Source organism: Parus major, chromosome 5 (genome assembly GCF_001522545.3).
Source record: "Parus major isolate Abel chromosome 5, Parus_major1.1, whole genome shotgun sequence".
NCBI classification, from domain to species: domain Eukaryota; kingdom Metazoa; phylum Chordata; class Aves; order Passeriformes; family Paridae; genus Parus; species Parus major.
In genome coordinates this window covers 38,699,954-38,718,111 of record NC_031774.1, presented here as the reverse complement: position 1 = coordinate 38,718,111, position 18,158 = coordinate 38,699,954, and the positions used below count along the sequence as shown (strand labels likewise).

The 18,158-nt window shown below is 38.8% G+C and overlaps 1 protein-coding gene across 4 annotated transcripts in view; it reads right to left on the bottom strand.

Moving 5' to 3' along the window:
* Positions 1-373: 373 nt before the first annotated feature.
* LIN52 (lin-52 DREAM MuvB core complex component) overlaps positions 374-18,158 on the bottom strand; it is a 40,457-nt gene continuing 22,672 nt past the window's right edge. For 3 of the 4 annotated variants that reach the window (XR_001522258.2, XR_001522260.3, XM_015631493.2), the window contains 2 exons: positions 2,598-2,689; positions 374-2,496 (listed from right to left, as the gene is read on the bottom strand). Coding sequence is in view for 2 of the 4 variants with exons in the window: in XM_015631493.2 (XP_015486979.1) it covers positions 2,634-2,689 (56 nt within the window). In the remaining 2 variants the exon portion in view is untranslated. Of the gene's footprint in view, positions 2,690-18,158 lie in introns of all 4 variants that reach the window. The other variant, XM_015631492.2, reaches the window with a different exon arrangement.

Below are 18,158 nucleotides of genomic sequence, written 5' to 3'. Positions count from 1 at the left end.
AACTCCCAGCAGCCTCTCTCAGAGCCATCACATCTGTGGGTGTTTTTCCTAAATGCCAATCCATCACAACTCTTCATTCCCATCAGCAACAAAAAGTCACTTGGATTTTCTTGTATAGATAGATAACTGCATGGATGTCAGGAAAGATAGCACTGAATGAAAAAACAGGGTTCAAAGGGGTATGAAAACCCTTAGTAGCATTTGGATATTGATAGATATTTATTTACTGATGGGAATGGAACATCCACAGGCCAAACCCTGAGGTGGTGTCATGCAGGTAAGTAAAGAAGAGCCTGAGGAATAATATTGCCTAAGTGGCCAAGCAAAAGCTTTTGCATCTCAGAGGGCTATTTTGGAAACCCAGACAAAGCTCTGAGGTTTGCAATTGCATATTATTAAACCAAAAAGCAAAAAAATTTCTCTAACACACAAAAATACATATAAATATTGCCAATAAAAAAATAACATAATTGACTCATCTCTACAGATGATAAGTACAAAACCAAAAAATATTACAATTCTAAAGCATATGTTAATGGCTGCCCTATAGAAGATGATTACTGTGTATAATAAAAGGATTTTTTTTTTTAACATATGTATGTTACTAAAAACTACCTAGAGTTTGAAATTTCCTACTGCACATATCAGAAAAGACACATATACTTCCAGGACAAGCTTTCATATATTTTGCTCTATCCTCCTTTTAGATCTCAATTCCTTAATGTGCTGGACCAAGAAACCTCTATAAAATGCACAAAATAATACTGGTGATACAGATGAAGTATCCCATTATGTCATATATGTTACATATATAATATACAAACTTAAATTTGCATTTCAAATCTGTAATTCAATGCTTAAAGCTACATCAACATCAGTTTGCAGCACTGAGTTTTTTTGTTCCTGAACTACCACTTTCAGCTTCTCTTCTCTTTCATCTGTCTTAATTCTCATGTTCTCAAGGGACAGAGTTCCTGTTAAGCTCAGTCCTGCATAAACTGTGAAGGACAGAAATAACTCTGTTAAGTCTTAAATCAGGCTCCTGATATTTCTAAATTTGTGCAGGGTCTTTCCAGGATGTGGGATTTAACTATTTAGTTAACTGGAGCTGTCCCAAACAAGCCTAGTTCTGACTGGCAATAACCAAAACCACAGACTGCAATCACCATCAATTCAGTAAAACTCAGAAGTCTATTTGATAAAAAAAACAAACCTTCCCCTCTTTATTGCACATGCACCCAAAAAGAGCCTCCTCTCCCTGCAAAGCCAGAAAATGCACTGCTGTAAGGACAGCCTGTTACATGTACTATTTCCGAATAATTTCTTCTCTCATATGTCACTATAGCCTGAGAAATGACACGTTTTGAAAAGCCTGCATGGTAAAAATAACATCATGTTATGTTTCAACATATTTATTGTATTTATGTTGCATCCTAAAAAAGAACATATTTACTAATGTTTAAACTGTTGTTTTCTAGGAAAAGGAAAGAGGATGGAATGAAAAAAATTATTCTCTTAAATAAAACAAAAAGTGTGAACATGCTCTGTACCTCTTCCAAGGGGGGAAATGTGTAAGAGTGCATGAACAGAAGAAAAAGGCATTAAACTGTAATCACAGTGCTCTGAAAGGGAGCAGATCAGAGAAGTTTCTATCTTAAAAATTCTGGTTTTGTAGGAGAAGAAGATTTTGAGGTGCTGGTTTATAAGCAATTAAAAATACCACAAAACATTATTTTCATAGATGCTGAGACCGTGTACAGCCATCATCACGATGTGGCTAACAGTACTGTTGCCACTTGTTGGAGTGATAACTGAAAACATTACCATCTTTACACTTTATAACTCTTTCCAGTTTCTGCCCTGCAAGAAGCAAAGAATTGCAGAGGACTGACAAAGCTGTTTCCTTGTGTACTGGCCAAAGCTTCTGTGAGGGTATCTTCCCTGAGACACACTTCTTACTCCCTGTGGTCTGTTAGTTTCAATTTCACTTAGAGAATCATTTAGCGGTGAAATTAAGCTCCTGGCACACCAAAGGTCTGGAGGTCTTCCTCGGAGCACCAGATGTGCTTCTCTAAAGGCAGTGAGCAACTGGAACCTAATGCAGAGACTGCACTCAGCTGCTACACTAAAAGCATATGCTCCTGCTGAGCCAGTGCTCTTGGTCAATCCACACCTCGAATCCTTCGGCACTGATGTCACACACAGGAAATCAATGCATCGAAGACAAAAGACACACAAAAGGGCCTCATGATGGACACTGGGCCAGTGTCAGATCTGCTGTGTACTTCAAACAGGCTGCCTCCTGAGAGCAGCTGAGTAAGGACACTGGCTGTTCACTTTGAGCTGCTGATTGAAACAGGTAACTGTGTCACAGCATGTCAGGGCCAAGTCCTCCTGTTGGACATCCTATGGTCAGATGAAGTCTGAATTCCAGTGCAACCAACTGCAATCCTTGAGAACTGTGCTTATGGTACATTTCCTCCGTAAAGAGATGAGCTGTGGAAGCAAAAAGAGATGTTTGCTTCTGAAGGTCTAGAGCAAGAGCTTTGTTCTTAGACTTTCTGGGCTTCATCTGGTTCCACAGTACATAAAATTACCTAGTTGGGGTATTTTCATCCAAATGCTAGATGCAGCTACTTCTTGGGTTTCTCAAGGATGTTCAGGAATTTCCCTCGAGTCATTTCTCTAGCTGAAATCATAAGAGAGGAAAATGAAATCAATATTTTTTATAAAAGCCAAGAAACTCTAACAATTGTATAATTTGTATAATTGTATAACATATTCTAACCATCAATAAGAAATTAATTTAGATTTGTGCTGTACCAAAACTAAGAATTATTTTATTTATCTATTAAAGTGGTAAATAAATAAAACTGCACTTCAGCTTGAATTCCTGACATGCTACAAATGCAGGCAGGGTCTGGAATCTTCTAAACTCAGCAATAATTCCTACAGGCTGTCTCATTACATACAATCTATGCTTTCTATTCCTACTGCATTATGCTCTTGCAGCACCTCCTTTTCTCTGTACTATCCATCTCTGAATGGTGAAATCCAAATCTCCATCACTCCATCTTGGCACAATTGTTCCTGTATGTTATAATCTGTCAGAGATTATGGAACTCTCTCTGTTTCAGGATTATTGGTCCCTGGATGATGTGGTCTTCAACAGAAATTAGGCAGCATTTTCTCTCTCTCAGCAGTGTCAATCCCTGGATGCTGTAATATAATGGGGTTTATATTCTTCAATGCAGTTCATCTATGGATAGGGTAATAAAGTAAAGTTTATAGAGCTTTGGTCTTCTCTTTCTGCGTTGTCAGTCCTTCAATGTTTAATACAGCACGGCAAGGCTTATATGTCTCTCTCTCACTCAGTACCATCAATCTCTGGTAGCTGTACTGCAGCAGGGTTTACACAGCCACTTTTCTGCATAAGACATTTCTGACTTGAGAACCCATAAGCTCACAAGCTGACAGCGCAGCCCTCATACTACCCTTGTCTTGCAATAACAATACAATGCATCAAAGACAACACCATTAGCAATTGAGGCCTGGAGAAAGACAATTTTCCCACTGGCGCCCCTCCATTTCTTTTCAATAAAGGTGCAAGCTTTGTGCTGGACTGGAAGGCATGTGGAGGGTTTTATTATTTTATGTTGAAAGCATGCATGTTTCCCACACCTAGCCTCAAAGACAGTCTAGAAGGAGACAGGAATAAATTTTCTGTTTTATCCATTCAATTCCTGACTTCTCTACTGAGACAAACATCAGAAATTAAAATTAGCATAAAAACTGGAGGTGAGTTTGTTGATGTTGGGTTTTCTTTTGACATTATTGATTATCTGTCAGAACAGAGCTAAAATGTAATAAAAATGTTCAGCTTACAAATTCAGTATGCACTCAGATAAAGATATTTTGTTATTTGTTTACATGAAAGTTACAATTCGTGTCTTAAAGCCTCTTCTTTGAATTATTACAATCTAATTTGTTTACACAAAATTTTATAATGTGGTGGTTTCGTCAGCAAAATCCCTGTAATACAATTAATTGTATGTAAGAGTATATGACCTGTCTGTTACATACTGATACTTGTAGGCTGCAAAGTCCACTGTCCTGAGTGGAACATGCTTCAGACTGGCTGCAGGTTCAAGGAGATCACTTGCCTCATGCCTCCAGCTGTGAGTTATATCTCCTGGATTTCTGCTTCTGAGTCACAGCATGAACTACCACAAAAGTACTCATTTGTACCTCTACCTCCCCAGCCCCAAGATAACCTGTATGTTTTAAGTGCTACTGAAGTGACACAGGGATAGGAGGTGCTGCAGAACAGAGTGGATTGGTATTTTGTCAGGAACTAAGTTTTTATGCACAAAGAACATGATTAAATAAAACGGAAAGATTTTTAAAATTTCAGCTTGGAAGAGATTCTTAGTACTTAGTTCTTTGACACCTCCCTGCCTTTCTCCAACAATAGTGTATGGTTTTAAAACACTCTTAAAAGTGTTTTAAAGGAAAAGCACATAAGCTGAACTGTAGCTGATAAAGTGGAAAGTTTTCCAGAGTGAAAGTCCCATACAGGAGATATACGAATGCCTGACAATTCTGTTCCCCAAAGAGGGCTGCACCCTATAAATCAGGCAGAGCATAGACTCCTTCTGTGCGCTGAGTGAAATTACTGTGGGTTGGAGGTTGCTCCAAGAGCACGTGCCTGCCTGTTCACTTGTCATCGGAGATGTTAACATTTCTGATTAATTCACAGACCTCTCATTTTATTCTTCATTCCTTTATCCTTGCTATCCTGTTCTGCTGCAGCTTAAAGATTCTTACCGACCTGCTACAATAATCACCACCCGCTTCCCCCCCCAACCTGGTGAAATTGTTTAGTGATGCCAACCGCGCTTTTAATTTGCAAGACATCAGACACAGAGGTAATTTATACCAACATCTGTTCATTTCTGACTTCTGAAACAAACTCGCACATGCTGCTACAAAATCCCATTAGGAGCAGGAGACAGCCTTCTGCTATTCTGTATTCCTTGTCTCCTCACAGACTCAGGCTTGCAGCAGGGCTTTATTTTTAAAGATATGATGCCAAAGTGAGAAAGAAAAAAGGACCTTTTATCTTTTTATATGTATAAAAATGGCCAGGAAGTAACATCATCATTTGACAGAAAAAACACAGCCAAACTAAGGGCAAGTTTCCACAAGCATTAACAGTCTTCCCTGCTTCAGCTGCTTCCCTTATCTGCCCAAGAACCACAGTTCAATGTATTCCTGGTAAACACAGGCCAAATTTTTATTACATGGTACTGCATTCAAACATCTTGGCTATTCCTTCACCTTTGTTTCTTTTTCATCTGTGCTGGAGTATGATTTGATGGATTTTGCACAGTAAAAGGCTCTAATATTAAACTGACTTCTCTGCTCAGTATTGCTTCTGAGAAATGAATTCTTAATAATAGGAATATAATTTCCATTGGGGTCTTATGGAGCTTGCTGGAGTGAGGGAAGAGCTTGTGAATGAAGAAACCATCACCCACATTCCAAATACGATTGCAGGCTAAGAGAGATGGTAAAACCAGCTTTAAGCAACTACCCAAGGGACCAGCAGAAGCCATTTGAATAGTAGATAGAGGTGGATTTTTTAATTAAAAGGTTGGACAAAACTATATCGAAAACCTCAGGGATTTTTTCTTCACAATAGTAGTTTAAACCATGGACTTCAAGGGAAGAGAGGGTTTGAGCACAGGTTTCATTGTACCAGCAGACACACACTACAGAGGCTTCACAGCACAAAACAGAAGCATGAATCTGCATGACAAGTCACGATTTACAACCTTGCCTACGCTGTGCATCTACTACAATAGAAAAATCAACAATGGATACCTTTGCAATAGCTTGGATACAAATTAACCTCACCTACTAAGGAGAAGGAAGACACTGAACTCCGCAGAAAAAAAAAACAGTTTAAATTGATATCAGCACTGGTTGCTCTGGAAGTAGTGCTTAAATACATACCTTCAGATAAACTTACTGAAAAACAGTATCAGGCTATTATAATTAATAGAGAATGCTGTACTGTAGGAATTAAGTTTGCTCCCTGGCAAGATCTGCCAAGCAGATCTCAAGAACAGGTACTGGGTAGGAAAGGCTGGGGCTGTAAGGAGGAGGAGACATTTCTACTTGATAGGGGAGCAGAATAAGGTTTAATATAATCTCCTCTTTAGAACTTCAATCCCTCAATCCCACATTTAGCCTTGTTGCCTCAGGCTCCGTTTTTACTACAATTGTCCCCAAGCTGCCTCTCCACAGTAAATTTTGTAGTTGCTGGTTGAAAAGATTCAGTAGTACAGATTGATTTCCTACAAGTGAGGAGATGAGGGATTACCAAAAGCAGTCCTGGTTAACAAGATTGGGTGCAGAATCTCCTGCTAGAGCAGCCCACTCTGCCAGTGCTTTGCATCCTTTCACTATGACATATGGGTTTCATTACACAAAGATTTTCCTGATTTTAACTTGGAGGCGATTACATTGGAAACTCAGAGCTATCTTTACATCTGTAGCAATTTAAAGGTTAAGTAACTTTTAATCAAATGACAAAGACTCATAATGTTTTTTCCTCGATTGAAAATGAAAACTGCTGCTCCGGATATTCCTTCCACTGACAATTTAATTAGAAAAAAACCACTGCACTGGAGATTGGGGTCCAGCCTGATTGCTCCCCATAAAAAGCCTTCTCACACATACGACAGCACAGGACATACTGTGTCATAAGGTCTGGATAGCCAGGAAATAATGGAAGGATTTACTGCTTTAAAATCAGCAAGGAAAACAGTGATTTATACTTACATAAGCAACTTTCATCCAGGAGAATCCCTAAGCAACACACATACATGCACACATTTTAAACATAATATACTCCTAAATATATCCAGAACACACTTGGGGATAAAGTCTATGTAAAAGATCTACGTGACAAACTGTATTTATCACACATTCATTATGAACATTATACCTTCACTGATTACTACTTCTGGGCTTATCTAAAAATCTCAAAACAAAGCTTGCATGTATCTTCAAATTATAGATACTGTAATACGAAGTCACTTGTTAAAGAAGCACTTCTTAGCTTCTCTCCCAGGTGTACAACTTATGGAACAAATTTTACTGTGCTCCTTCTCTGACCTGAAAATATACCCTTGCTGAAATCTAAAGGTTTTGCTAGTAATAAAACCCAGAAATACAATTAATTTCAGCTCTGAAATGTCTTGCAGTGTCACATTTTGAATGCTATATTCTTGCCTACAAAAGGGCTATTTTAGGCACTGTTATACTTTGTTAGCTTATCAGTTATTCCTCCCATTCAGTTGCATTTATGGTAACCAAAGAACTTGTTTTTCAGCATGGAAGGATTCCTTTAAAGTAGTAATCGTGCACTTGCAAAATACTGCTGTGCCCTTGGACTACATAGAAAACAAAACTAGAAAGGTTTAGTTCTGAAGCACTGTCAATGCAAATTACCATTTTATGGCAAAGAATATGAATTGCAGAAAGACAGCAGAACAATTCTCTCTGGTTTTTAACCTTCTTTCACAAGAGTCTATTGCATCAGAAATTATGTGCTGAGATACAATGTAAGGATAAGAAGACACGACGATTCTTTTTCTTAGTTGTCAGGGCATAAAAAAGGCCTAGAGGAATCTGCCTGTGAGCAACTGTGGGAGTTTTGCTTGACTGAACTTGAGAAAGCCAATTGCAAAGTCACACCTTTTAGCTGGGCTCAACTAATATTGCATGTGGAAGGAAAATAAAAAAAAAATAAGTCAGGGGATGAGAGTTGAAGGAAAAAATATAATTTAAAATCAGCAAAAATATTTAAGGTTGACTTTACTACTGAACACTCCTCAAAGAAAAAAGAGGTATATGACAGACAAGACCAAGAGAATATTATTACCCAGACATCATAATCAGAACTTCTGTCAGAGAGATAGAAGCTGTTCCCTGCAGATCTATCTCAAATCAGACCCCCAAAATCTTATCACCACCTGGCACCAGTTCACACCTCTTTCTTCACACGAAGAGCTTCAATTACTCTGCTGTCTGTTGTCTACTTCCTAATATGAAATGCCAAATGAGCTGCTAGTTGAAGACTGTTGACCTTTGAGAAATACTTACCAGTGAATGCTACCCCCAAGCCCAATTTCAGAGTGAGTTGAACTGCCATCTCAGGAAAGCAGTGGTTAGTGAAAACAAGGTCAGTCACCTACCCTGAAGGCACAACTGGCATATACAGACACTCCAAGCTAGGCTTCAGGAACTGTTACACTGACACTGAAGACCACGGCAGTCACCTAACTCTCCTGAAACACATTCCTCAGGTAAGACAGCAGAATCAGCGTAAGCCTCCAGGTGGAATAAGTTTGCATTACCACGGCATCTCTCAGTAACCGGTATCAAAACACTTGCAAATTTTATCAAGTCTTACAATATTCTTGAAACATACAGTGATTTAATTCCCACCTTACAGATGGGGTCACAGCCTCAGTACAGACTGTTGTGCTTTCACCCCAGCCAGCGACCAAGCCCCATGCAACCATTTATTCATTCTCATCAGCATAATCAGGGAGAGGATCAGAAGGGTAAAAGCTGGGAAATTTGTGGGTTAGGCTAAAGACAGTTTAACAGAGAAAGCAAAGCAAAACAAGGATTTGATTCACTGCTTCCCGTGGCAGGCAGGTGTTCAGCCAACTCCAGGAGAGCAGGACCCCATCATAATGGTGATTTGGGAATACAAGCAGCACCACTCTGAATATCCCTCCCCTCCTCCTTTTTCCCCCCCACTTTATATACTGAGTACAATGCCATGTGATCTGGAATATCCCTTTGGTCAGTTCAGATCACCTGTCCCAGCTGTGTCTCCTCCCAACCTGCATGTATCTCAAGCCTCTCCGGCAGCGTGGCAGTGCACAAGGCAAAAAAGGCCTGGGGTTTGCTCACCAATAACAAAACCATCTCTCTATTTTCAACCTGTGCTCAGCACAAGTCCAAAACACAGCCCCATACCAGCCACTGTGAAGAAATGTAACTCTACCCCAGCCAAAACCAGCGCAAGATTTATGCGAAAGGATTCAGCAACTGCTACAATTCAGGCTCTGAAAGATCAGCTGTCAAGTCTTGCTGCAGCATTTTTAAATAATAACATGCCCTTGGTACAAAACATCAGCGTCCTTCCCTTGGTGAATGAGACAGCAGAATGTGCCCTTATGTCAGCTGTGCTTCACAGTCTGGCATGACTTGTTTTGAAATGCCGAAGAAGGTGAGAGCTTGCACAAAGCCAGGCTGTGAATTGGAGCAGGTAAGCACATGGACTGCTCCTCCCAGTGTGCTGTGACAACAGTCCTCTCTGACAGAGAAGTGGTAAATAGCTAAGACTGATAAAGTTTAAAATCACTGAAGCAGTTAGTGAGTGTTAGCTAGGGCCTTAAGAATTGTAATCAAATACCTAATGCTTTCCTGAATTATGAAATCCTCATGTGACCTCTTTCCACCTTGTTTTTCTCCACACCCGGTACTCATGTTTTATTTTATACCTGATAAGAGATCTGAGAGATCATTCAGAATTATCCAGTGATAACAGATCTGCTGCAGATTAATAAATCCTCAAAAATGTTATTGTTGCTATCAATAAATACTAAAATTATATCTGCTCTAAGAAAAATTAGATTCCTTCCCTGCAGAATAATTTACCTTGTTCTCCTAACCAGATTTACCTACCTTGCAAGGAGGTTACCATTCTGTTTGCAAACTGTGATGTTCGCAGAGCTTCAAATGCTGAAACTACAAATGGTATTCATTCACATACAGATGGGCAAAGCCAGTCAATGAAAATGCTCAAAGCAAGGGGCAAAGACAGCCCTGCCAATGACCAAGGAGCTACTGAACTTATGTTCCAGGTCACAGATACTGGCATGTGCAGGTGTTTTATCCTGAGTGACCCTGATATTACAGTAAACTCTTACAGTACCTCCCAATTCTAGAAGCTGCCTGTAGCTGGTATCTTATAGGCCAAAGATCTGATCCTTTTGACCCCCAAAGCAGGGAAAGAGTTACATCTTCTCTCTGCAAAGCCAATAAAAATCTCTTGATTATAATTTAGATAAGAGCCACTGGATTGAATAATAATGTCTGAAACTCCCCTGGCTGTTTCACCTTGAGACGTCCATCACTGGGTTAAACATGATGCTAATTGCATTTGGATTGATTAATTTCTCTCACTCCTGTCTATTCGAATAATGCTTAACAAAATAATCACAGCACCCAGAGCCAAATCTTCTCCGTCAAAGGAATGAAGCCATCAGAACCAGCAGAGATGAAAGAAATGAAGATGACCCGTAATTACTGCTACGGTGATATCATTACCATATTACAGAAAATGAGTGTATGTGGGGGGAGCAGGGGCTGTGATTATTATTTATTTTTTAATGGAACCTCACATCCTAAGAATACAGATCCAACACGGTGAGTGGAGCATACAGAAATACAGAACTAAAAAATTATTGTGCATTAAATTGCAAAATACAATGAACACTAGACTCCTGATACATCAAGCATCCTGTACTGTGAGCTGCTGTTCATTCACTTCACTATTTTTTCATTGCAATAATATTTTGTGTATGACTAGCATAGAGATTTAAGATGCCTCTCTTCCCAAAAAGATCCTCAAGGGCCTGCAACAGAACTCACCCATAACCTTGATGCTAAAGTCATTCTTTTTAAATATTATTACAAGTCATCTTATTTTCAGTGCTGGCATTCAGATTTTTAAACCACAAGACCTAATCCAATGCTCAAAGAAAAGCTATTATGCAAGAAATTTTTTTTCTTCAATGCCGATTCCTTTCTGAAGGCAGTTATAAACTGCATCCTCAGCCACAGTAGATCACTTTCAGCCATTCAATATGTTGGTTCTGTAAAGATATCAAATGTATCAAGTCTGGAAGAATTTAAAGTAGGTTTTGAAAAAAAAGAAAACCAAAAAAAACCCAAACAACCAAACCCACAAGCCTAACATGCAAATGGAAGGCCTTCTGCTCCCTTTATTCTCCAAAATACATTCCCAAAGCCCCTATCATTTGAGAAACAAATAGCTTGGCAATTGTGCAAGATCTACAGACACCTGTGCACTGCAATTCTAATTGTGGTTTATACACTTCACTTCTCTCAGTGCTCCTTATGTCTGCCCCCTAGTCTCAGACCAAAGACAAAAATAAACCTACGCACAACTAGCAGCTTAAAATATTTATTCTGGAATAAAGCCAAGGTCAAATACACAAGAAAATTTTGCATGCCAAAAATGTCAAGACCTAAGGCCAGGCACTGACTCATGGAGCTAATTAAACACAGAAAAATTATTTTCAAGTATTTTGCAAGGCTGAAAGAAAAAAAAATAATTACACTTCTAATATTAAAAGCAGTAAGAAAAGCAATTCTGCATCAAAGTTGAGGATATTTTCAAATATACCTGAAAGGTACTTTACTAGTGTAAGTTATCACTGGAAGAGCTACAACTTGGGAGAACTCTGACCATGAAATCCCACAGATATTTCAACTAAACAGCAGAAGAGGGCCATGTTTTTACATGAAGCACTCTAAAAAGGGCCTTTTTCTATTAGCTTGTGCCAAAAGGAAAATAATCTCTTCCTGGCTTCCAACACCTGCAGTGGATCAAGAGTTCTTGATAATTTAGATTTGTTCACTACAGGATCTCATGGAAGAGTCTTCTTTCTCAGACAACATGCAGAAATGAGATCAAAACTGCTGAAGAACTCTCATGCATAAAACACACAAAGAAGCTCGGCAGAGGTCTGTGTTGAACATACACACAGAGGCAGATAGGAAAGGTTTCTGGAGGTGAATGGACCCTTCTCAGAAGGAATGAAGGCAGAAGTGCTGCCCACGCTCCCACAACACAGTGCACCACAATGTAGTTGTGCCTGTGCTGGGGAACACGTATTTACTGCTGGGAGCAAAGCAGGTGAACCCTGAGAGTAACAATTTTTTCAAGTTTTATCAGTGGCCAGGGCATGGAGGCCATGGCCAAATCTGAGCCCAGGAGCCAATAGAAACAAAGGGATTAAGAGTTATTAGGAGCAGAGAGAATTACATATTTACAGTACAGTTACTGAAAAATAATCGTGTAATGATTATGTAAGTCCCTATATTCCTTTTGGCTAATAACACTGGGATACAAGCTGTATGGTTATGCAAGCCAGGGCACACAAATCCAATCAGAAGATATCAAGGCTTGTTTACAGGGAGGCTTGCAGCACTGCATCAAGAATGGTACAGCTTCCTTGACCTCCAAAAGGTAGAAACTAGCCCTTATCAATAGGTTAGCTAATGTCCTGAACTGTGAAGAAGAACTGAATTTTTAAATTTAACTTCCATCAACAAACTTATTGCAAAGAGATATCTAGATTAAAGAAGCTTATAATATGGGAGTCTGTATTTATTTGTCCAGAAGTACTCTAAGAGCAGAGTAAATCTTTAAAATGTTTTCTAATGCCAAGATTCCTTATTGAAACATTTTCCTATTTAGATGACTGCAGCCCTTGACACAACAATGCATTATCAGTATTGAAGGTCTCCATGAAAAGAAGATTTATGGGTTTTGACTGGAAAATACTATTTGATTTACACATGATAAACCAAGATTCCTTATGCAATTAGTATTACATTACACAGAAGACTTACAAACTTTCCAAAAATCCAAGGAAAAAGTCTGTATGGCCAAATATATGCAAATGACTGAAATCTCAGTGTTCCAAGATCAAAGTCTCAGGCTTTGTTAAGACAGAATTATGGAAGAATAGCAATACACAATTTGTGGGCTGTAGAAGAAAACCTTCACAACTGCCCCCCTAATTTTATTTTTTCCTTCATGTGAATCAAAGCTACTTCATGTAATAAGTCCTTTTATCCCTATCCTCATCCTTCCCAGTATATTCACTGCTTGCTTAATTCCAGCATTTTAAGTTGTAGTTATATTAACTTGGTAAGTTTCATGTGTTCTGCCCACTACAATACTCTTCTGGCAGTAGTACCCTGAGCTGAGGGGGAACTGAGAGACCAGAAGAGGATTCAGTAAATTCAAATCCTTACCAACTCCAAGTTGGTCACAAGACATCTGAGGAAACACACTGATTTAGAAATGTTACAGTTTTAAAATTTAAAAAAAATGGTTTAATTTTTTAAATACTAGTAAAGTTTGAATGAATAGGGAAAAGATGTTATTACTCAGAGGATCTATGACTAGTGTTAACCTGACCTACTTGATAACAAAATTGTAATACCATTGAAGGTTATTTGGAATGGGTATTAAAATATAAAGAATGTGGGTTCTGCTACAATTATTATGATTTAGCTGCTAACAAGCTTAAAGACAACTAGGCAAGGCTCAACTGTAAAAGCAGATGTAAAAGATATACCCAAAAATACACCCTCCCAGACCCACAAGGAAATGGGAATACATTTTTCATAAACATCCTCACACTTCTAGTATCGATGAGTTTTGAAGAAAATATTAAGAATCCAAGAAATATGGAGGGTATTGGAGTCTAAAAATATCTCCCGAGAGTAGAGGCCAGAAGAAACTCCAGTTTTTTGAAATAAAAGCCAAAACAAACAAAAAATCATTATTTTTTGCTCCAGGAAGTCTAATGAGAGTAGTCCAGTAAGCTTTGGTACTCATCTGCTTCCAAAAATCCCTTCATGTTTATTTACAGTCCATGCATACCACTGGTCTGAGGCCGTGCCTACCATTAGGTACTTCTCTTATGAAAGCTGAATGCAGCCACACTGCTATCTTTTAATGAGCACAGAAGTGGTTTTCATCCATTACTAGAAGAAAGAACAGAGGCAGTGAAGCAAAACAGACAGCAAACCTTCTACAAAACTGCTCAGAAAGGAAAGCAGTGCCTCTGCTTTGCCATGAAGATGGCCGTGAAGATGGCCATAAATCTCCATAGATTTGGTGACTGGGAACACTGCTCTGAGGGTTGAGGGGCATTGAAAAAACTTTGGAAGTCAGGAGAAATCTGAATACTCCATGGTCCAGTGACGATGGAACTATCAGACGTACTTAGAGTTAAAAAAGTACAGCAGAGTAGAAGAGGTATAATAAAACCAGGATACAAGGAAAAAGTGCTTAGTGAAGAAAATTTAATCTACCAGAAAAGATCAAATAAGGTATACAGTACAATATCATATGAGGAAAATTGTACAGAATCAGAGATTCATTTTGATATGATAGAACCTTGGCAGGTCTGCAGTTAGTGTTCTGTTCAGAACAGACAGACTGCTCAAGCCTTTATCCAGTCAAGCCATAAAAACATCCATCAATGGAGACTGCAAAACCTCTCTTGACAATCCTTCCAACACTTGACTGTTCCATGCTGGAAAAGTTTTCTCTTGATTCCAGTCAGAAACATTCTTGCTTCAATTTACAATTATTCTCTTGTCCTCCCACAGCCCAACTCCATCTTCTCAAATAAGCTCCCTGCATGTTCCAGCAGGCAGCTATCAGGTCCCTGTGAGGCCACCTCTTCTTGCTGAATGAGCCCCACTCCCCTGGCCTCTGTTCACACGGCAAGTGCTCCAGCCCCTGGTCATCTTGGTGGCCCTCCACTGAATTCACTCCAGTTTACCAATGTCTTCTTCACACTGGGGCACTGGACGTAGCATTGCAGACGCATCACTTCCCTGGATCTCCACACTGTGTTTCAATCAACAGATGTATATGCAATTCCACATTCCTTTCCCACATACTACTTACTTGCTGTATTCCTTTTCAACACCGTTTCCTTGCCTTTAACCTTCTACCTACCCACTGCTTTGCTTAACGTTCCAGGGAACCCAAGCACCATAGGCAAGAGTGAGGGCATTTTATGCCCTGAGACACAGAAGGAGCTGCTTGCTCCTTCCAGTCTTATATGCATACATTAATAAATGTAAATTTTTAGCGCTTTTTTTTTTTTTTTTTTTTTTTTAAATTAATGTGCTCTTTATTTTCAAGTAAGCCAGGTACTAGACATGAAAATCTTGGGGCAACCCAGAGAACTATCTGTTGAAAACCAAATGAGAGCTTGGCCTGCTACCCAGAAATATCCATCACCCAGCCCTTTTCTGCTGGGATTTGTGTTGAATGACGTCCTCTGCAGTTTAACAATTAGTTTTTAGCATAAGAGTCCTGTGTCATCGTCATCATCTCCCCAGGAGACTAAAACAGGCTGAATGATTTTTAGATTATATGGTCTGATAAGACACAGGCTCCTGACTCTCTGTGTGCGTGTGCCATGCAGGCCACCTGCTCTACGGAGCTGCCACCAGGGACACCTTCAAAAAGGTTTAATAATGATGTTCTCTCCAGAGATATAACTCAGAGCATGCTCAGAATTTACATTCTATACCACTGACTAAAATGCTGTATATAAAGTCCTATATATAAATAGGATCTATGACTAGTTGCTAAAAGAGATTGTAGAAATGTTATTTCCTATTGAACAAGAATCTGTGCACTCTGTAGTCATAAAAACTGTAAATGAGCACAGGAATTGATAGAGCAGGGTAGATCAGTAATCTACCCAGTCAGATATCCTGTCTAACTGCACCCAACATCAGAAGCATCACAAGAAAATATAAATTAGGGAGCCACATTACGAAGACATATGGAATAATTATACTGAAAGATTCCTCCTCTTCTTAAGTGCTTATTTTAGATCCTGAAGGAGCTGATATTTCCTACTTCATTTTAGATTTTTCCTGCTCTAACTAAGAACGCTTTCATCGTCCATTTAATTGCCAGATTCCTTTCCAACTGCTGCTAAGTATGTGGTCTAAAATGAAAATAAAAAAATCCCAGTGTGGCAGAAAGTCCCACATCAAAACATTCATTATGTAAAAAACATTTATTTTTGCTAATTTTAATCTGACTAGCTTCCATTACTTGTTTTCTGCTTTTCTCCCCTCTCATTCTTTTCAGAGTTGGGAATCAATAGGAATTTTCAATTTATCTTCTCAGTTGAAAAGATGTAAAATAACAACTGCACTACCTTTCAAAATCAAAGAGATCCCCTTCCTCCCCCCCCTCCATTCTCATAAAGAAAACTCTTGATTTATAAGCAACTCCCTAGAAGTGAATAGTTATACCACACTATCTCAGAATTATTCCTACCAAAATACTGCCTGAAGTGACAGAATATCCAAAGTTACAAAATAGAGAATGAGACTTATTTCCTTCCTGGGAAAAGATTATTAGATCTTATGCAGAAATATAGGGTGTAAAGCATAAACAATTATTAAATTCAAACAGAAGAGGTGGGAGATAGCATAATAATTTGCTGTGACTAGGAGATTCACTCAAGCCTGAAGACATACAGGAGAAGAACAATCTGCTCAGCTTCACCATGCTGGGGACCTGGCTATTCTGGACCTGGCTGTTTTGGATGATCCCAGGAGCTCAGGAGGTTTGAGGGGCACATGCAAAACATGATTAAATCATGTAAACATTCATCTACTGTGCACAAAGCCCAATTACTTTGAGTAAATTCTCCAGTAACTTCAGACAGATTTGTCAAGACAATTCTGCCCAACAGCAGGTTTTTCATCCAGAAACACAAAAATCATGTAAAAACCCACAACATACAGAACATCAGAACAACAAAGAAAAAAATATGATGAGAAAGAGAAATGGGGAAATGGTCTGATGCAATAGTGAAGTATGTGTAGAAATGTATGGATATCTTGATCATAGTCAAAATATGGAGCTCATCTTTGTAGTGGAACAAGATTTGATAAGATCAAAGATTCTGAGAAAGGTATAATATTATAAAAACTTGGATAAGTACTGTGTGGATATACAGGAAAGGTTTTATTCCATAGCAAGGTGTTATATCAAAAAATGGAAGAAGATTTAGATTATGGCTTGGGTGCTTGGAGTTACTGGGGAGCCAAACATTATACTTGGTCACAAGATTAAATGAGCAACAGAACAGCAGCCACTGAAAGAGGGATCACAGACAATTAGTTTGGCACTGGATGAGGAGTAAAAAGCTCCATTTTCAACAAGTATTAAGGTCCCTCAGATATGAGGGAAATGAAGGGGCTGCTAGGAAGCATTTTTAATCCCATAAGTTCTAGGAAGGTAGTAATGTTCATTAGCTCCTGCTGTGCTCTAAATACTCTGAAATATGGATGTTGCTAACTTACAGTCACAATATAGAACAAAATACAATACGAGACAAAAAAAGCCATGCTAACTCTACAAGATAGCTGTGTTTCATGTACATAAATTTTATAATTTTTTTCAAATTATCTGGCTCCTTAGGAGTAATAAAACACTACCTTGCATGAGCACGATAGTGTTTGCACAGTAATTATATTATCAGAATTATTTACTGAAAAGAGAATAAAGGTAAGAGTACTGAAAAGACAGGAAACAAAGATAAAGTGCTACAGAACTGATATTCTCTTCATCCATAGTACGGATTTTTCCCTTCTCACTTTCACTGCCATAACTACATACAATTTGAATCATTACAATACATCTACATCCCACTTTCCTCATAATTTAATTGGAAACTAGGTGATACCCACTATAAAAATCATCAACATTCACCATTTCTCCTCTTACTGACACACATGCAAAGAGCCTATAAACTCCTATTGTCACCAGCCTAAGACATGGCCTTCCACTGGAAGATGTTTGCATGGGCTTGAAGAACTCGTGCCCTCTCTAGGAATCCAGCAGCAGTTCTTTTGTTTTATCCAGCAGGCAGGGGTTACTCAAAATCCTCATTAAGATGTGATCTGCAACTATGCACCAAAAGGAAGAGTCTAGCTTGTAGGATTTTGGATTTCATTTAAGGCAGTTCTTAGCACGAAGAAAGACCAGCAGGTACATTTTCAATGCCATCTGCTGGATAAGACAGACAACTCTAATAAAGACAAACACCCGCTGTTTTCCACCTATCACCACCAACTCATACCAACAGCTCCCTCCTCTTTGTACCTCACCTAAATGAAGATAAATTTGAAATCAACTTAATAAGCACATCTTATTCCTCACTCTGTTAATGCATCCAAAAAAAGCAAGCCAGTAT